The sequence below is a fragment of the Stegastes partitus genome, unplaced genomic scaffold (assembly GCF_000690725.1).
Source record: "Stegastes partitus isolate 25-593 unplaced genomic scaffold, Stegastes_partitus-1.0.2 Scaffold338, whole genome shotgun sequence".
NCBI classification, from domain to species: Eukaryota; Metazoa; Chordata; class Actinopteri; family Pomacentridae; genus Stegastes; species Stegastes partitus.
In genome coordinates this window covers 10,939-32,928 of record NW_007578069.1, presented here as the reverse complement: position 1 = coordinate 32,928, position 21,990 = coordinate 10,939, and the positions used below count along the sequence as shown (strand labels likewise).

Here is a 21,990-nt window from a genome sequence, read left to right as displayed (position 1 = left end):
GAATTAGTGTGGTTATGTTAGGCTAGGTGAAATGTTAATAGACATTTTATACTACTTCCTGACATTTTATAGACTCGGAATTTAATAGAAAAAGTAACGGAGACTATTTGCTAAAGGAAATACCAGTTAATCAAATAAATCTAGAAGTACCAGCCCTTTCCGATATGGAAGCAGTTTTATTTCTCTCTTTAAAACAACCAGACTGCTTTGACAAAGACAGTACGTTTACGTAACAGAAGACAGAAGTTGTTGGTCTCCTGCTGTGTGACTTTAGTGTATTAAACATTCGTTTAGATCTGAACCAACGTGTTAAAATATCCTTCAGCTCACTGTCGGAAAGGTCGGTTTGACTGCAAGGTAAAGCAATGAACGCTTTCTAACTAAGGCTTCCATTAATTTCTTTTTTTTCCCTATGATTATAAAACTTTCTCCTGCCGACCCAATCCAAAGCAGTTTCCGGTCTTCTATGCTGATTATCTTTCTGACTCTACAATCTGGGGGTTTTCTAACCACCATCTACGAGTAAGTAATACATTGATTACTGATAAGTACCTCATACAACCTCACTTTAAAAACCAAACTTCTAAAATGTCCTATCTTGACTACTTCTTTGAGAAAACGCAAACAGATTTTGGACTTAAAAAAAAAAATGTGTGAGCTAATGTTTAGACTATTATCTGGATCGGTCCCAAGAATCCAGCATCAGTTGGGCTACCCCCTGACCACAGCCACTTGTTGCTCCAAAGCCTGGTTTTAGGGCAGTGCTTCAACAAATACTGAGGGATGTGGTCCTGGTTGTGTCTTACTGACTTCTGAAGAAAGGAAAAAAAAACAACCCTCTACCGCTTGGTGTAAGAAAAATAAATAATCAATCACTAATGATTTCTGCATCACTCTACAGGAATCAGGTGTAATTTAGAGACCGCTGGCCAAAAACAGCGGTAGCTAAAATTTACATCCATTGTCAGATATGTTCTGACAGACGAGCACAAAGCATCAAAAGAGTCAAAGACGCACCACGACAAATACAGATTATAGATACAAACAAACAAAAAACACACCAAAGACGACACTGGTAAGTCCAAAACTATAAATACACGTAACACTGACACATCACCTGTCACTGTACTCATGAACACACACACACACACATAGAAAGGTTTATGGCATTACATCAAGAATTAGATTTAAAATATCGACAAATTCAAATTTTATGGGATGAAGTCAGCGCTGGATTAATGACATATATAAAGTTTCACCGGAAACATTTACAGTGGATGAAATTGGTGACATTAAAAGTGGATTTAAATGCAAAGGGTTTGAACTCAGAGCCACGTGTGAGTTAATGATAAAAACAAGGAATAAAAAGGTAAAACCAGCTGGAGGAAATGTGAGATGGAATTGGAGACAAACGGAAAAAAACTCAGGACGGGCTCGGGGTTGGGACGAATGTAGTAGTTGTAGTTTTTTTCTCACGGTGATAAAATCCCTGCGACTAACGCGGCGGCTCTGTGCAGGGTGCTGGCCACGGGCAGTTGCGTAACCGTAGCGACCACGGCTGCCCTGACGACCGAGTCGAGAGGGGGAGTTCCCTTCACTGAGGGACCGCCCGCTTTCATCACAGCCAATCAGCAAATAGGGGGAAGAGCAGCGCTACACAGAGGAGAAGGTTAGAGCGGTGTGTGTTCTTGTGCTTCTGTCATTGTCAGGATGAAAGACTTTTATTTTGTAGAGTTTCATTTTACAGTGTGGGGAGAGTTAGCAGAAGGATGGTGAGCATGTGTGTGGGGCTGTGAGAATGTTATATTGGAGTAAAATGTACCTTTAGGATATTAAAACATATTTAAACTAAATTTCTGTGCTAGTGGAGTTTAAGTTTAAAAACAGAAACTTACTGCATTGTGTTGAAATCAGACATTGTCACTGATGTTCAGCATATGGCCAAAAGTATGTGGACACCCCAGTGTGGTAATTGAACACATGACTCCAAAACTGGGCATTAATCTGCTCCTTTAACAGCTTTTAGCAATGGATGCTGCATCTTTGCTTCCATTCAGCTAGAAGGGCATTATGGTGTAACACTGATGTTAGGCAAATTGCCCTAAGTTGCTGGATAGAATTAGGGCCGAGGCTCTGTGCAGACCAGTCAAGTTCTGCCATATTAAACCACAAAGAATCATTTTTGGATCTTGAATTGAGCACACTACAGGTGCAATGTTAAAACATGAGAAGGTAAACTGCTGCAACGAAGTTAGTAATAGGTGGTCTAAAATATCTTTGTATGGTGTCATTTAAGGTGTCGTACCACTTTAAATTAGAGACACAAAGCTGTACTAGAAAGAAACAACAGAATGTGAACAGCAGTGACCATGATGCACTTTTGACCATATGTTGTAAGATAGTTTGAAGGTAATCTTAAGAGCTGAGATACTGACAGATTTAGTTTCAAGTGTTTCAGTTGTGAAAGAACTTGTCTAAATCTAAGAAAATCACTATGAGCGTGTGTGTATGTGTGTGTGTCTGTGTGTGTGTGTGTGTGTGTTACCTGGATGTGTACTCCATCCACAGCACAGCTGATGGAGTCCAGGGAGGGAACGTGTCTCACTGATCCAGTCTGGTAGTTGCTATGAAAACACAAACCCTACGGTTAAGAACCGATGGCACAGAGGATGCTAAACAGATCAAAACACAGAGTTGAAGAGGAATGTCAAATCAAATAAAGAAAGAAGTGTGGTTGTAAAGCCTTGGGAAAACACTGAGGCTCTGGTCCCACTGTCATCTAGAACTATTCTGATTTTGGCCCTTCCACAGTTACACACTTCGAACACCAGCAACACCAACCAATACTTTCCTTTTTTCAGAACTTGAACTGTTGAGAAATATGTTTTCTGCAAAACTGTTAATCTAACAAAAGATGAACATTTTACATGTTAAACCATACGAGAACTCTGACTAAATAAACAAGATCATGAAATAGACCAGACACTTGATGTCAGCTTTCAGTACTTGTTATATGATCACATTGAGGTTGACACCAGTAGAAGAGAATAGACAAGAACTCCATTTGTCATTGTACAGCGTGCAACGACATTATGCAGCAATCCTGTCAGTGCATTCACACAATCAGAGATTTTTAATAAGAAATGTCAATAAAACATCGAGTAGGAAAAAATAGAATGTGTCAGTGTATCTATAAGAGCAGTGAGATAGCTTATTCTTTTAAAGACAGCTAATCTGGTATAAGGGGAATGTAAAAACAGTCACTGATTGCACTTTTGTACACTGGTAAACATGAGCGAAAAGTACTGTAGCACTGGATGGAGCCCTGTTAATAGAGCTGAAGGCGGTGTTACAGTCCATGAGAAGAGATTTGACTTTCTTTGTCATCCAGGGCTTCTGATTGGGCTACACCTGGATGTGTTTGTTGACGGTGACATTGTGTATGCAGTAGAGAACAGCTGATATGTACTCCTCCAAGATTCTCAAAGATGTCCCAGTTGGTCCTTTTCAAAGCAGTCCTGCAGCTGCGAGGAAGCTCCTTCAGGCCATGTTTTTACTGTTCTATGGCAGGTTGAATTTTTCTACTGAGGAGGGTGTATGCTGGGGTTAAGAGTATGGACAAGTGATCTACGTGTGGAAGCAGTGTTGATTTAAAGCTTATCTTGACGTTAGAATCAGTTTTATCCAGTGTGTTTTGCCCTGCTGTGACTGATAACAATCCACAGAGAGCACGGTGACCAGGCTATTTCCTCTAGTACACTGTACGAGTGCAGAAATTCACACGTAACCTGATTACACTGTAGATCTATGGTCAGAAGATCGTGTTGGCTGTAGGTGGGGCTTGCACGGATAAACTGGAAATTTAAACTAAACTAAAAACTTGCTAGCGATCACATTTCTAAACTGGTCTGATCAGAGTAAAAACAGCTACACAGCATTTTATTGAGCTATTTTCCACTTCACTGTTTCAGGGCAGCCCAAACTATGTGTGTTCTGACCACAAGAATTGTCCCGTAGACCCTCATCTGGGCTGCTTACAGAGGAGACAAGTGCATGTACTCAGGGGTTATTATGTTATCCTAATAAAAAATAAAAACCAGCCAAAAGCACACCATCTAAGATAAACTGTAAAAACTGAAACAACTGTCTGATTTTCAGTTTTTCGACAGTCCTTGAACTACTCATCTGTGACTTACTGCTTTTTCAGAAAAATTCCAAATCTAAGTTTAAATATTATTATTAGCATTTCCTCAAAAATGAACTTTTTTCCACTATCCAGATTCTGTACCAAACATAAAATTCTGCACTCCTCATCACAACCATGAAGCCATTACTGACTCTGCTGTGACCAACAGTCACATGACAAAAAATCAGGGACTTTTTGAATGACCCTGGTCTCTCATGGTCTTCTGCATTTTTAAATGGTAGAACTGAAGAAGCCTTCTGGATGAGAAGTGAAACATCTTCAAGAACCCAAAAGAAACGACCAGTTGCTGTTTACAGATGCTTCTAAGACTAGTTTGTAACTGTTTTTCTTTTCTATCTGAACTGTCACTTGTAAGTCACCTGTAAAACACTTTGAATTACATTAATCTGCATAAAATGTGTAAGTGTGTGTGTGTGTGTGTGTGTGTGTGTGTGTGTGTGTTACCTGCTGATGCTGCTCTTCCTGGACAGTGTGTTACTGGGAGAAGCTGGAGGTGTCTGATAAGTGTAGTTGAAATCAGAACCTTTCAGATCCAAAATCACCTGAGAAACAAACAAACAAACACATGAATGACAACCTTGGTGGCTTTATCCTTCTGTGTTCCGTCTTTTTTCTCTCCAAACTACCTGGTTTTCCGAGGTCAGTTACCTCCCATATAAGACATCAGACTCTTTCAGGTCTTCATAAAGACAGCACTGCCCTCGCTTCCATGTTGTGCTACATTCTAGCCAATGCATAAATCCCTGCATCAAGATAAGACCTGACCTTCTTCTTGACCAGAATGTAACATAGATGCTTCCCTGCCTACTGATAGCACAGCTTGCCAGTGTTCCCTAAACACCTCACTTGTAGGATCCCGTAGACTGCAGCTGATTTTTATCTTCATCAGCTGGTTTCTTTGAATGGAGCATCTTGAACGTCAACATCACAGTCGATCATGTGCGTTCAATTGTGCCAAATAGCTATCACGTTTGTGTACTCCCTCTGAAATGGCTCAACAATTTCCTCGAACAGCTGAGCACTCAAACAGGGGGAAAAGTGGATTTATTGGCACTACATTCAGCAGCAGATTAAAACACATTTGTTGCTCTATTGAGTAATGCAAGCAGCAAGACTGTGTGTGTGGAGCTGTGTCAAAATGACTTACAGTGTGTAGTTTTGAGGCAAAATTAGACCTCTTTGGCAAATAGTTATAGGATAAATTAATGGTAATAATAATAATAACAATAATAAAATATTGAATTTCCCTTCTGGGATAAATAAAGTATTTTTCATTTCATTTCATAATTCATGCTTTGGATAGAGACTTAATTCTTGTTTGTAGGGCCGATTCATTGTTGGTTTTGATCTTGTCTTGACATTTGTTAAAAATAAAAATATAAAAACCTGACTTACCATTGATACTATTATGAGCAGTAGAGCTAAAATTTAACACGAGGACTGAGGGTGGCGCTACAGAAGAGTTAAAAAAACAATCCCAAAATACGGAAGGAGAACAAGTGCAGTACCTGCTCACTGGCCGGCGGGAGTTTATTAGGTTCAGCCGTCAGGTTGGTCAGATCTTCCAGAATTGTTTGCAGGTGGGTCACTTCACCCAGCATGTTGATCTCATGGTCCTACAAACACACATTATTGATCAGCGCTGATATTGCAGTCTAGCAGGTTTCAAAGGCTGAAACCGTCCCATACTGGTGGATTTGATTCATCAAATGCTCATCACTGACCAACACAGGCTTCAGCATGTTGACAAAACTGCAGAAACGAGCTCTTTCCTCTACCAGCGCTCTGCACACAGCTCGTTTCTCCGTCTCCTCCAGGACAGCGTATCGTACGTTGACGTCCTGCAGTGCACAGTCCAGCTGGCCCCGAGCTTCATCTTTACCTGCAGAAAAACACACACACACAGCTGATGTTAACACACAGGAAATACCCACTGAGCTGAAGGGAATAAAGACAAGTATCAGTGTAAAACAAGATCCAGGTAGCAGCTTTCGATAAAGCCAACACAAACAGGTTGTACAGGTCGCAACATTTCCAACTTTCTCATCTTTCAATTCCCCAAATGTTATTATTGTAGCTGAAGCAAACGACTAATCGGCTTAGATTGTTGCCATGTTTGAACCGATGGTTTTCACAGATCAAAAAAGTTGTCTCACAGCAAGTCATGTCGAATTTTACCATAAAGCTGGATTTTTTAGCATCAGTGATGAAACCAAATACTGGTTAGGATGAGAGGATTAGTCAAAACTACAAACAGTGAAGTTTAATCTGCTACACACACGAAATAAGGTTCAAGGTTCAAGATCTTTTATTAGTCACAAACACAGTTATATGTGAAATGCGTTGTGCACCTGTTCCACACCGAAACAATAATAATAAGATAAATAAGAATAAAGACTAACACCTGTTTATTGTTTAATATTTCCCAGGTAAAGAAACAAAAAGGGATATGACAATAGAAACAGAAATAATCTTTTAAACTGATTCCTGATAAAATTAATTAATTTCCGAAACATATTATTTTGGCTCTGATGCAGTCGCCACTTTGTGGTCTGGAGCCTTATTTGACGGGTCAAATGTAACAGCCGATCAAAACTAAATGTTGAATATTTTTCTTTTGTTTAAACATATGGAAAAACGTAAAATAACGAGGGCATTTACGTACAAATTTTGCCACTTAAATTTTCATTTTTACTCCACACCTAAACCCTATTGAGCATCTGTGGGGCATCCTCAAATGGAAAGTAGAGGAGCACAAGGTCTCTAACATCCTCCAGCTCCGTGATGTCGTCATGGAGGAGTGGAAGAAGATTCCAGTGGCAACCTGTGAAGCTCTGGTGAACTCCATGCCCAAGAGGGTTAAGGCAGAGCTGGAAAATAATGGTGGCCACCCAGTATGTTGACACTTTTGGCCCAATTTGGACATTTTCACTTAGGGGTTTACTCACTTGTGTTGCCAGCGGTTTAGACATTAATGACTGTGTATTGAGTTATTTTGAGGTGACATTTCTTCAGTGTTGTCCCATGAAAAGATATAATAAAGTATTTGCAGAAATGTGGCATACTGTATGTCTGTTCCAAATATCAATATTGGTGTCCTCGATTACGATAAATCAGGATTTGTATCAGCCCTGAGAAAAACATATCATTAGACCCTTAATGGAAAGCACAACACAACGTCTGAAGTCCAACATCGTGTCATGTTATGACAATAATGATCATAGGTGGGACCTTCAAGTGAACTCTCATACAACTCAGTGTCTCTCAGGTCAGCAAAAAAAGAGGAAGCAAACCTTGAGAACAAACTGAGCTAAGTTCATGTCTTCACAAAACATTCAGAGAATGGAGACAATTTACAAAACTGAGGGAGTAATTGAAGTAAAACCCTTATTCCCTGTTAATAATAGTTTTCTCTCTCCATCACTGGTAACAGCTTCCTGTTCAGTAACACCCAGCAGAGTAACAAACTACATCCTGTGTTACCCAGAAGCTACCAGCAGGAGTCAGCACAACACAGCTAATATGACAGCAGTGAGGACACACTGGGCTGACTGGTTTCTGCTGTCTGACTCGTCCTACTGTCTGTGCTGAACACCAGCCCGTGAAATGTAGGAAAACTGCATGAGAACGCGGGGTTTCTATATTTAGATTACTCTGACTGATCAATTTATCTGTTCACTCAATAACATCAGAATCAGCTTTATCCTCCAATTATGTGTACGAGGAACTCAGCTCCATTTTTTCCCCCGTTGCGTTGAATGTACTGACACAGAAACGGACACAACAGCTGAGAAGAAGGACAACAAGGCTGAACAAACAAAGGTAAAGAGCAGATAGGACTGTTATGTACAAAAGTATATCATTAAAGGGTGCACATAATACATATGTTTATGTATAAATATATAGAAGAGGCTCTAATTACCAACGATACACACAGAAACATACAAGTAGTCTTAAATTGTGATCTATATGACAATGGATATACAATGGAGTGCATGATTATGTAATGTGTATGAATGTGCTGTAATCACATATATATAAAGTATATATACAATGTGCAGGATTTATATTAACAGTATATAATCACATGTACATGCTGTAAACAAAGTGGTGAACATATAATCTGTAATGCAAAACAGTGAAGGTTTCCTTGTAAAATACTGCTTTTATATTTGTAACTCCTTCATAATTTCATCCCAATAAACATCTGAGAAATTGAGAAGCTGTACAGAAGGAAACAATTGTCTCTCTGATGTGATTTACTACATTGTTTTCTAGACTCCACCACCAGCATGTGAAGCAGACCAGCCTCGCTGCACAAGTCTGTCCTCATAAGAGCACATGACAAACCATCAAACAAACATTCACCACTTTGAAAACTTCCACTCTTTCCAAGACAGAAACCGTCGTTACCAAGTCAACCAAGGGACGTTTGAATTGACTGAATTGGATTAAAGTGAATGAACTTTATTGTCTTCATACACAAGAGTACAACGAAACTCTGCTTGGTTCATCTCAGGTAATTAAAATGAACAATCAGTCACTAAAAAAAAGATAAATAAATACAAGTAGCGACAGAATAAAGTGCAGACTAACATGCAGATGACATTTTGTGGCTCTTTCATCACAACGTCAACACAATCCTCATCTCTACACTTAGGCAGACATTCACACTGTGTCCCTGCATTGCAAGACTCAATCCCTGCACCAGCAGGATGACTCTGAAGTGAAAGCCCTCCATCTTCACCACCACTGAGACGTAACTGAGCAGGACCCTTAACCTGCAGCATCCTTGTATTGACTGGCAAGGATACATGGCTGTACACCTATCGGGATGTCGCTGGTCAAATCAGACTTGGTGTCCACGACAAAGGCCTGCCATTTAGATTTGTCAGAGTAATGAGCGGGGCAGCACCGTGTACTTCTGTTTAAATATGACAGCCTAATTTGTTATTTCACTTTAACCAAATGAACAAAAACTAATAAATATTGCAAGAACAAGGCCTTTATTTCCTTCCTCTCAGGGCAGTGAACGCTGTGTTTAATATTGGGATAGCCATTAGACTGAAACCTCAGCCTGTCTTAATGGCCCTTGTTGGCGTGGACTTCACATTGGCTGTGGCTACATGCTGGAAACGTTACTTCTTCAACACACCGGAGTCGATCACTTCTGTCACCACTGGAGCTCCGTCACACACAGGTTACCTACAAGGCCACGTTCCTTCAAAGGTAAACACTTGGTGGGTAATGAGAGCTTCACTCCACCTCAGGTTTCAGCTTCTCTCATTAGTTAACCACAGTTGTAGCTCATGTCATCACGTGGTAAAGCAAATCAAAGAGTCATCAACCTGCTCTACTTTACCACTGAATTTAAAAAGACTGTGGTACATTATGAAATGCATTTTGTAACGTTAGATTTAAATGTGACCTCGGACCTACAGCTGGTTACATCTCCTGTGAGTCAGAGCAACTCCCAGTCTCTTCTATTCTCCACTCAAAACTATCACATGCTCCACATCACACTGACAGGCCGCACTACACAGTCAAAGCCCCACAATAACACCAATTTCTACTTAATCATCTCAGTGGACTTGCAAGGGAGGTCTCAGGTTTCCACGTTACACTTCTGTGAATTGCAGACTGGACTGTGATTTGCTCCCAGCTAGCTGTGACTTGACTAAATCCTGCGTGTACCTACACCTGTTAAACTCGTATAAGGTGAGCGAAGGGAAACTTTTCCCTTGACTTTGGCAGATCGATGTGAAAACAACCTTCTAGTGTCAAACTCTGCACATACGTCATTCTGAAGCTCAAACATTAAAGCAAAACACACTTGTGCCTGGAGGCAGACCTGAAATTTGAAATCATTTTAAAAACCGTTTTGACAGAAAATGACCCCCAGGATTAAAAAAAAAAAAAATAGATAAAATACTTTCAGGATATTGTTATGTTCTCCTCAGTGAGTGACCATGTGACTGGAGCAACAAACGCCTGAAAATTGCTTTTAAACGTCAGGAGTCATGTTTTGTGGGGAGACACTGGCAGAGCTGAGCGTTAACTGTGAGCTGCAGGTAGAGAAGACAGACGGAGCTCTGACAAGAGACCACCCAGCTGTGGAAACACACACAATAAGTGTAAAAATAAGTCCAGAGGTGAACAAAGGAGCACAGACATTCGTCAACGCAAAGGAGTTTAAGTACAGCTCGCAAAACTGCAGCCTCTGCAATGGTTGCATGTCCAGGGTCTCGTGTACTAATTCAATAAGGTACTTGTACCCCCGTCCTGTCCTACTTTAGACTTCCACTTCCTCCTCTGACACGTGTATTGGACCGCCACACTTATTAGCAACATTCCACATTAAGATGTCACATAAAAATTGAGAGCAGTCTATAAAATATGAAGCACTACGACAGAAACTGTATATAAATTTGTTCTAATTAGATCCCTCTTGACGAGCAACACTGTAAAAGGGAGGGAAAAAAAGTCCTGTTAAAAAGTTTAAATCTGGCAGCAAAGGTTCCAGTAAATTAAGAGTTACACATTGTAAAAGAACAACTTACTTCAGGTAAGAACAGAGATTTTTTCATGCGGACACTTTTTTTTTTTTTTTTTTAAATTTATCTATTTATTTCCTTTCTGTAATTTTACTATTAATCATCTGTAAGATATTAAATGGGGAGGCTATCAAATCTGTGACACTTTTTAAATATCTAGACATTATAGCTGACACAAACCTGTCTTTCAAACAGGTCAGTAGGGTCACCACCTACTTTGAATAATTATAAAAACACGAGGCCCCAGTTGTCCATATGGGCTGCAAAGGTCCTTGTTCCCACGCTTTTTCCAAACCTGTCTTACTGTATTACATCTTGGTCACAAATAGGTGTGACTACACTCAAACCTGTGGACTCACTGTATAAACAAATCCTTAAAGTATTAGAGAAAAAGCCAAAAGATTATCACCACTGCAAATCCTAAAAAAAACAACAATTTCTTTTTTTACTCTGATGCGTGTCTGATGTGTAAAATTATTCATAATCTAATCTCTCCTCTTAGAGAGGGCCTGGCTCACCCAGGCAGCAGCAGGGCAGGTAGGACTGGAGCACCTGGAGGTCGTTGGGTTCCTCAGCTCAGAAAGACGGCATTTGGTCAACCTGCTACCTCAGTTAAACTGTAAAGAAAGAAGTGGAATGCTATCCCTACAATAAAGATTTAAAATGCTTGGCAGTGTTTAAAACCAGCCTCAAGGTTTGGCTGAAGTCAGTCCATAGCTGTCACCACCAATGATTACATTTCATTTATTGTTTTTTCTGATATTGTTTATCAGCTCACAATGATGGACTTCTAAGTTTTGTGCTTTAAAAAAAATAGACTGTATGCTGATTGAAACACAGTAGTAAAATGTGTAATTGTACAGTGAAACACTGAGAATGTGTTACCATTTGTGAAAATACAAATTTTTGATGTGGAATGTATTTACAGTTTTGGCCTGGTGGTCTGTGTCTGTAAATTAATACATTTTTGCTTCTGTGAAAAAAAATCTGTAAAATGACAGTAAATCATTAAAAAAAAAACATAGTTAAAAACGTAATTTTTTTTACAGTGTACTACATTGAACGATATAACATTGGTAGAGGATATTGTACTGTGTAACGAGTACTTTTACTGTTGAGACCTCCATCCATCCATCATCTATACACCGCTTCATCCTCACTCGGGTCGTGGGGGGCTGGAGTCTATCCCAGCTGACTCAGGGTGAAGGCAGGGGACACCCTGGACAGCTCACCAGTCTATCACAGGGCTTCACTTAGAGACAGACAACCAAGCACACTCACATTAACGACAATTTAGAATCACCAATTAACCTCAACATGTTTTTGGACCTTGTGGGAGGAAGCCGGAGAACCCAGAGAGAACCCACACTGCACGGGGAGAACATACAAACTCCACGCAGAAAGATCACCGGGATGCAAACAGGCGACCTTCTAGCTGTGAGGCTAACCACCGATCCCCTGTTGAGACTTGTTATATTTTAATTCTACACTTCACACTGCAGTACTGACACCTTTACTCCAGTAAAGGATCTGAATACTTCCTCCACCACTGTTTCCACTGATAAATAAATACAGTGTGACTGTTTTAGTTGAAAAATTAAAACCTTGTAATACTTGAAATCACAGATTTTGACTACTGACAACATCTCATGAACTCTTCTCTGGGCTTATCTGTTCACCAGACTTCTGTTGAATTGACACCTAGCAAATTTTAAGATTTTTTTCAAGCAAACATGGCACAAACAAAACCTCTTTCTGACTTCAACAGAGACACGGACAGTAAATCCTGTGAAAAACACTGAGTAGCAGTTTCCACAGCCAAACACACACACTGCAGGCTTTGTGCCATTAAGCTCAACCTAAACACAGCCTGTTCACTCAGGTGCCTGTGCGAGAAGACAGAGGATAATTTCCACGTTGCTAACAGAAGCTCAGTGTCGGTGTGCTGTTGGTCTGACGTCTGGCCTCTGTGGAAACACACAGACAGGCTGCGTGTTGTCAGACTGTTTCTACAAGACTCTGGCTCGCCACCCACAAAAACACAAAGACCTGAACTCAGAAGCTCCATGCTGCACAGAGTCAACTCATTCCCTCTGTAAAGGTGAAACACAGTTCAGACGGAGCTAATTCTCCCCAGCTGGGAAATGTACTGTAAAAACATCTCATGCTTGTTTCCAAACAGGCTTTTTGCTTCACAATATGAACGTTAATGATCACTTTCTGGCTTGAAAAAGTTGATCATATGGTGATTTTAACAGTATTTTCTCAATCTTTAGATGCAGCTGGCTTGGAGGTAAATAATACAGAAGTGTTGAAAAGCTAATAAACTATGCCTCAGGCCTGCCAAAGTAACTCAATCCTAATCTAATTCTATTTAAGCCAGACACACGCAACCCAGCAAGTGATGACAAGAGGACTCTTGCTTCATTGCACTGGATTGTAATTCCCAGTGATCACCTGTCAGTCAAAAGGTGTGGTCAGACTAATTCTACAGCAATGACAGCAGCCTTGTTCTTTACAACGAAGCAACGTGTTACCCAGTGCAGCAATGTGACTCACTGATGTGCTTTTATTTTTGGACAACAATGGAGCACAGAAGAATTAGCTAAATCAGGTTTTGGAGACTAGTTTGTGGCTGTTTTAGTCTTTTCATGGAATTTGCTGACTAATCATCAGCCTTATCCTTTAAGACATACTGAATACCTGATCTTGAACGTAATGAGATTTTTACAATATGGTCATTATAGTCATAAATAAAGGTATTGTTGCTAAAAGTATTAGTAGAATTGATGCTGGCCTGTGTTTCAGGCAGTACTTTTTGTCTCTGATGATCTAAATGCTGCTTAAGCTTTGAAAAGGCATGTTGTATTTTTTTTAAAAATCTACAAAACTACACCATTTAGCGTGCTAGATGCTGCAAAAAAGAAAAAAGAAACAACTGTCAGATGTTCAACCTTCCAACTCCTGATCAGTGTGTTGTCATTCAGTCAGAGAAGCAAATCGAGGCTTAAAATTGTGATATTTTGTCAAAATGACTGTATTCTACATGAGTCTTTTAAAAATTCCCCAAAAGTAAACCATTTGCACGAGACAAGTGTTGTTAAAAACATTCTGCACTCCTTCTGCAGGCATAAAGCCAGAAGTGACTCAACTGCGAAAAGTAGGTATGTGGCAAAGATTCTGTGACTTTTGGACTGAACTGTAGGCTGTGTTGTCTGCTGTCCGCTCTGTTTACATAGAGCAGACAGCAGACAAACACGTTTAAACTCTATGTAGTAAAGAATCTATAGTATGTACAGTCACCAATGTGCAATTTGTAAAAAGAAAAATTCAACTTTTGATTTTTCTATTCCATCTACATACAGTACAAAAGGCAAGTTTGATTTCTCTCTACTTCAAATCATCAAACTTTCATGAAAATGTATTATGCAAGTTTCTCCTCTCTATGATGGTCGTATTCACAGAACAGTAAACAGCTTCAAATGAAATGTAAAACACCATAAATGTTTCTTAACCCGAGATTTAAGGCTGTCTTCTCCTTTACCTGATACGATATCTAGCAAACCTGTACACTAGCACATTTCTATTAAAAGGTCACATTAATTAGACCCACCTTCTTCTTCTAGAACAACTGAAACAACAGCTGTTAAAATCTTCCAAAGTTTCCTTGCAATTGTGGCTTTCTTATCAATGATCTGTTAAGCCACAGACGGTGGTAAAACAGTTTGCAATGACACGCGATGGCTGCAAAATCAATCAATTTAATCACAATGACTAATTCTGTCATGAAAAAATGACAAACTGCTGCTATCAAACTCTTACTCATCGAACAGTCTAGACCAGCTGTTCCAAACGCTGCTGATGTCATTGATGCGTGATCGGTGGCTGGGTAGTTTATCTCAGGTGATAAATGTATCTGTGACGCTCAGAGGCAGGTCTCGACGGGAAGCAGCTGTCTGACCAAATCACGTGAAAACTTACATTGAAACCGTAAACCTCCCTGCTCCTCACCTCTTCTTTCTTCTCACCTTCCTTCAACATCTGTTTTCTCTTTCTTGTCTCTTCAACATAATGGCCTTTAACTGCTTGTTCATCATATAATTTACTTTTCTCTGTGTTCTCTTCATAAGCCTCTCTGCTCCTCCTCTCACTACACCTCTCTCCTTCTAGCTTCTAAACACAGTAACCACAGTAGAGTCATGGAGAGGATGGATGACTTTCATCCTCCTCTTCTCTGTACAGCCACAGCAAGGAGAAGACTATCATCAATCTTTTAATCCCTCTATGCACTATATTTCTTCTTCATCCACATTTATACTTAAGTCTCAGTTCCACATAGGGCTCAAAGTAAGATATGACTGCCTCCAGCATCTCTAACATCCAATCCAACTAAGTCTGACTATTGCTGCTAACTTTGCAACTAGAACCCGATGCAGCACATCCTTCAAACACCTCCTTGACAGTCAAAGTGACGTGCTGGGACCAACTCAAACAAGCCTCACAAAAATGAAAGAACTGCACAAACTCTACACAGATTGCAATGCCAACACAGAGATGCTAACCCGGTTTTCTTGATTTCATATATTAGATTATAATTGCAACTTCTGCAATTTTCTAGATTGCTTTACAACTAACTTGAAACAACAGCAACCTTTTCAGAGTTGGTAGATAATATGTACTGTAACTTTAAGGTTCTAATCTACACTGTTTATTGTGATTTGTTCGACTAGCATGATTTGCACGCCAATTACACACTCTTTTGTTCATTGTCCTTTTGTCTACCTGCATGTCACGTGTGAGCTACGGGATACCTTGAATTTCCCCAAGCGGATGAATAATCCATCCATCCACCTACCTACCTATCTACCTACATACCGACCTTCCCATCCATCCATCCATCCATCCATCCATCCACCTACCTACCACCTTTACTGCTACTGTAAAGTGCTACATCAACAGCCTATTGGGATTCATCCAATATTTTTAGAGCGGGAGAAACAGACGACCGGTTTCACATTTTTAAACTCGTTGAACTTAGTTTAATGTTTCCTGAACATTCCCCTTAAGTTGGCTGCAAACTAAGTTGGCTGCAAACTAAGTTGTCGCGGTGGCTGCATTTCATTCAAATGGATGGCAAAAAGTCGAGTCAACAGCATAGATTGCAGATCATAAGCTAACTTGTCTCGCCTCAAAAAGGTTACAGCGCATTATTTCATGTTTATTTTAAAACATCGTAACCCTAATGTGTAAGTGTTGTTTGTCATCCATTCAGAGGAAGGCGATTTTAAAAAAAAAAAAAGAAGAAGAAGAAGAAGACAAATGGCACCTTTGTGTCTGCTTCTGCTTCGTCGACTTCCCTCCCATCATTTGCCTCCCTCTCTCTCAACAGTTGGAGATTCCCTATCCAGAAGTGGTTAAACACCACATAATGACAGAGCGTACACATTCATACACTCATCATATGGGATGATTAGTAGTGGAACAGATGTGCACTGTGATGAGGCCTTCTTTTCATTCAAACAAACTGTAGTATACTACACATATTTTTGCCCAACAAACTGAAGTGATCTGAGAAAAGAGGGATGAAGAGAAAGCTTTAAGAAAAAAACTTGAGCTTGTGAGGTTTTCAGGATTCAATTAGCCGAGAAAGACGACATGCAGACAGAAGAAAGCTGGTCAAACTACAGATCTAAACATGGTTTGATGTAACTGTGTGTCTGGACTATGTGTGTGTGTTGAAGAGCAGTGTAAAGCTTGTACTATAAAAATTTCAAACTAAAAGCAAAATAAATCTTGTTCCATAAGATGAGAAAAAGTTGAAGGCTGAAAAAAACTGACTTTTGTTAAGACTGGTTGTCTTTAACCAGCAAAATGCTACAGAAGTTAGTCCCTCAGTCTGCCCTGTCTTATTCTATGGTGTCCACACACACAGAGCACTGTACACCAGAGATAATTATACCGTGTAGCCCTGATTAGTGAGTGTACAGACACAGTTTTGGTGCGCAGTGCAAGAAAAAATTGTGTCCTTCTGGGCGTGTGTTTGTGTGTGTATGTATATGTGTATGTGCTCTGTCATTACGTGGTGACAACATGTGAAGCTGTGGTTCTGTCTCCATCTTCGAGTTTCTTTTGCTTACTTGTTTACTCACAGTATCATTTCTCTGAGCCTTGCAACCCTCACAGACAGTTTACGTTTTCTTCATTTGGAAAATTTCTATCTATCACAACTTATCAAATTTTTTTTATTTTTTATAATTTTGTTCATTATTAAGATCCAGTTTAATGCAAAGACAACTTTGACCTACTGCGCTCACCATAGGTGTGATTATACAGTTTTCTTGTACAAAGAGCCATAATTCCTGATATTTCAGTTGTTTTCACTTTCTGTTTGACCTTCAAATAAAAGTTCAGATCATGATTTGATATCCAGACTTCAAATAGGAATGAAACACAAATAGAGATTGAATATTTCAGCTATAATTATGACAGCAGCAAAAACTGAAGGTAGATGCATCAATGTATACATGCAGCACAGCGTTGTCGTTGCCAGTGTGGCTAAAACTATAAAAGTAAGACTTAAAGTATAATTAGCGAAAACTTTTTCTAACTTTTCCCTGATCATTTAGACAGCCCAAAACTATGCTGGTGATTTAGTTTGACCTCAGGAGTCATGACTGAGAAAGACGAAAAAATAAAAGAAATGGTGCAGAAAGAGACAGAAAGAGAGAAGAAAAAAAAAAAAGACACGTAGCAGAAAACATGTTGAGAGATGTTAAAGCCACATCAGACATCACTCTGTTTACCCTGGGCGGGTCTGCAATGAGACTTGTGATGTGTGCACAGACTATTTTTGTGTCTGTGCATTTGCGTATTGGATTTGCTGAGCGAGAGGACAGAGAGGATATTTGTATAAAGGCCTCGAGGTTTCATTTCAGTCTTTGTGCGTGCATGTGTGTGTGTGTTTGTGTGCGTGCATGCGTGTGTGCATGCATGAAAGTGTGTTTGCGCATGTGCTTGGGCGTTTCCGTTCCGCTTCTCCCGTATAAGGCCGTAGGGCAGTCTTTCCTGGCAAGCCTTTGGTCTCTTTGGTTATGGGATGTCAAGGCCAGGTGCAACCATGACAACTGAAGGGTGTGTAACTTTGATAGTGGGGAGGGTGCAGCCCAGGTGTCTGCCTGGCAGTGTGTTCATGTATCCATGGCAACAGTCAAGCTGACTGGCAGTGGAGTCCATAACAGGTCTCATTTCAATTGTAAAATTTAAATCAGCACACACTGTTTCAGTGTTGAGTCCTCAATCTTGTGCACTGCATAAAATTTCATTGCACCTTTCGCAAGATAACAAGTGACGCCTACTTTGACAAAATCACTGCTGACATGAACCTCGCATTGTTCTTGAAATAGAGCAAATAACAGAGAATAATCAGGGGCAACACGGTCAACGCAGGTATGCCAAGAGTCCCAAATAAAGGAAATAAATACCAATTAAAGAGCATCAACTCTCAGTTCTAGGACATAAAATCCTAAGTCCTGACAAGTGAGCCTTGTTCAAGACCAAATAGTTCGTGGTGAAGTCATAACGTCTACGTTTATGTCCCAAAAATCTGCTGGCCTGTACTGACGAAAGCAATTTTTATGCTTGCACTATGTGATTGGCTGCTGGGACATTGATTCTACGCTTATCTGTAGTCAGGCAAATAAAGATTTGTTTTTCTTTAGACCCTTGTGTCCGATACTTACATACCAACTCTGAGCTGTCATTTATGTCCATGTATTGTTGATTATCATCATTCTTCTCTGGCATCTTAGATTTCATAACAAACGGTTTAACTTTCCCGCTCTCATCGTTTCTTGCAAAATTCTGCAGTATTTTACAAGAAGGAAAAGTCTTGTGAAACAAGAACTAATATTTAACCTCCTCTCCAACACTGTTAACCTCCGTGGCACCCCTGATACTGTGTTCCTGACCCCTTCGATAAAAACTACTGCTGTAGTGTTATCTAATGCAAAATGTCTACTTGCCATTGAAAAAACAACTTGAGTAATTTTCAGGTGAGTTATATTATTGTAACCCTGAACTTGACAAATCCTTCACATCAGCTCAAATGTTATAAAATATGTATCAAGATGAGAAAAATGGAAGAATGATCCTTTATTACCAATATTGGAAGAATAAGCTTCAGTTCTCCTCTCTGTATCTGTGTCTCTCTGCTACTCTCTCCTTTACTGTCACACCCCAACACGTCGAGGCCGATGGCCGCCGACCCTGATTCTGGTTGTGCAGGAGTTTCCTACTGTGAAAAGGAAATTTTTGTTCCTCCTATTTGTCAAAGTGCTTGGATAATCAGATTTATTTTTTTTTATTAGCCGGGTTTGTCTCTATAAAATAATATCATAAGGTCTCGGCCATGCTATGTGAAGTGCTCTGATCATAACTTGCGTTTTGAACATGGCGCTGTTTATAGAAAACTGAATTGGAAAAAGATGTAGTGTCTGATAAAATCACCTATTTATTCTGAGTTACAGTAAATCTACATTCACGTAGATGTAGCAGTTATGGTAGCAGAGAAACATGCTTTAGAGGGATTATTTCTTCCCCCGAGGCGCCGGGTGACTGACAGGAGGCAGGACATAACATAAGGCAGCAGAGATCTGAAAACACTTATCTCAGCACAATGAGGGCAGGATCAAACAGACTCCATGTGCTCACTGTGGAGGATTACCTCACTCTGTGGAAGATGGTTTTCATATTCAACAGGTGGCTGCTTCTTCTTCAGAAGTAAACAAGCTCTGGTATCTGTATCTTTCCCACAGTGGTGAACTTTTCCCATCTTGTTTATACTGTTTGATAACGTAACTTTACGGACAATTTTATGTTCCAGTTTAACTCAGTGCTCCTGAAAACCTGCTGGATGAGCTGAAGGCGATTCGTCTTACCTTTCTTCACCTTCTTCTGCAGTTTGATGGTGTCTGATGATTTCTTCTTGATGTCTGCTCTAGCCCTCTTGTACTCTGAACAACAGGAAAAAGCTGAGAGTGAGGCAGAGCTTGTGCAGGTGAAAGTGTGCACATGTGTTGGCCTGCTAGCGTACCTTTGGCATGGTCTTTGTCCAGCTGACTGGCCACTTTTTTCCACTCCTCCATTTTCAGCTCCAGTGGAGTGACGAGACTTTCTGAGAGAGCTCTAAAAGAAAAAAACAGATTTAATGTCTCACGTTCTCAGCCATTGTGTTTAACCTCATTGTCTTGAATTAAGGCTGCAAGCTAAACAGGACTTCATCAATTTTCCAGTGAGTCTTGGATTTGAACCAGTAACTCTCTGACATGTTTGATCAGAATAGCACCTTTTATCTAATTACTCATTCATATGGTGCTGCAGCTACCACAGCTTACAGACAGCATTCGTTCTTTGCTGATTATTTTTAGTATTTTTCAGAGCCTGAGCTGACATCTTTACTTTGCTTGTTTTGTCGACCAAAATCAAAAACATTGTATTAACAGTGATATTGTCACTGCTTTGATGACTGAACTGAGTACACTGGTAAATAATAAATGAATTTATTTGTTATTACTGGGCTAGGCAGTTGGTTCATACAAATAAAGCACTACAGATTGACTGTTTGTGTAGTTAGATAGCTTCTCTCGTTAGAATATTTTTTTGTTTTCTTCTTAATAACATTCACAGCCATCTTAAGGCCCCCCTGGCAGCTCTCTGTGGCCCCCTAGGGGGCCGTGGCCCTCCTGTTGAGAAGCACTGGTTTAGATGATTGGGTGAAACTGGAGACGATGTTGCCTGTAGCGCTTAAAGGGCCCATAATATACATGTTTACAGGTTTAATGTTGTATTGTTAGGGTCTACCCAAACAGGTAACATGCTTTAATTTAAAAGAAACAAAAAACATTGTCTATCTCATACTGTTCATTGCTGCAGCACCTCTGCTTACTCTGTCTGAAAGCCCAGTCTGATCTAATTGGTCAGTTGCTAGATATGTAGTTACGTAGTGTAAATACAGGGATGCCGCTCTCGCAGAAGCTGCTTTAATGAGGAAATAATTGTTGACTGTGAGACAACTTCATTCTTATTCTGAGTGTTTGTCAAACTACATACTAGGCTGGTGTTATGCAAATGTGTTAGATGGTGATGCAAATAAGTAGCGGGAGAAAAGTCTAGACTTCGAAAGAAATGTTTTCAGGGTCACCTATCTAAGTTTACAGACCTTTGACATGCACAAAACGGCAGCTAATGGGAAAAGTTAAAAGGCAGAATATGGGCTCTACAATGTAAAGATGTATTAGCTTGGCAAAAACATGTATTCACTACAATGAGGCTGTAAAACAAAAGCTTTATTACATTTTAATGGGCAACAGTATTTATCTCAGTGACCCCTTTATATCACCTATGACTGCGATCATAGTTTGTGTTTTACTGGACTGCATCATCTCAAGAGGTGCTTCCATTTCTTTATACTCTTCATTTATATACAGTATATAGAGTATGACCTCAGTGACCAAACACCTAAGTAGACTTTATTATCTGCATTAGACTTTGCGTACCTAATAAAGTCACTAATGAGAGTGTATGTTGTGTGTCTACGTGCGAGTCACTGACTGACAACTGCTCAAATGACAGCAGACAGTAATGACAGAAAAGCTACTGTGATGTTGCACAAGTGAAAGTGATTACAGGTGAAACCAGGACAACACATAACTCTAACACACACACACACCTGTCTGCTTTGTCTATGACCTAATGTCAGCTGAGTGTAATGAACTGTCTACTTCCCATACTGTCAGATAAAAGGTGTTACCCAACATCTTTCACACCTCCACCTGTCTTCCCTCCCTCGAAAAGATACCATATAATAATACTGTCTTTTGTGTGTGTGAGTATGTGTCTCAGGTTGTGTGTGTGTGTGTGAAGTCAGACTGTATCTTACGTTGTGAACAGTTTGAGTTTGGACTCAATGCTGCGGTGTCTCATACACATCCTGGTTAGCGCTGAGCCGATTTCCTTGGTGGCGCCTGAAACAGTCAAAAGAAGAGTTTTAGTTTGACAAGAGACTGCAATGGCATTTCAGAATAAAGCTCAGTTTAGACCACTGAAACTACAAAATAAAATGCCTGCTCAAGGCAGACCATGCTTCTCTATTAGGATTCACATTCTGTAAGATTTCAGCAGCTAAAACAGAAATCTAAAACCATTTTTCTGGCTCTACGTGATTGTTTCCGA

General features: G+C 39.9%; 1 protein-coding gene across 1 annotated transcript in view; it reads right to left on the bottom strand.

Moving 5' to 3' along the window:
* Positions 1-21,782, bottom strand: part of mtss1 (MTSS I-BAR domain containing 1) — a gene marked incomplete at its 5' end in the record, with an annotated part of 30,961 nt that extends 9,179 nt beyond the window's left edge. Inside the window, 7 exons of the mRNA XM_008284021.1 lie at positions 2,546-2,624; positions 4,652-4,749; positions 5,716-5,823; positions 5,932-6,089; positions 19,698-19,772; positions 19,853-19,944; positions 21,698-21,782. Of these exons, the coding sequence (XP_008282243.1) occupies positions 2,546-2,624; positions 4,652-4,749; positions 5,716-5,823; positions 5,932-6,089; positions 19,698-19,772; positions 19,853-19,944; positions 21,698-21,782 (695 nt within the window). The remainder of the gene's footprint in view (positions 1-2,545; positions 2,625-4,651; positions 4,750-5,715; positions 5,824-5,931; positions 6,090-19,697; positions 19,773-19,852; positions 19,945-21,697) is intronic.
* Between the last annotated feature and the right edge of the window lie 208 nt (positions 21,783-21,990).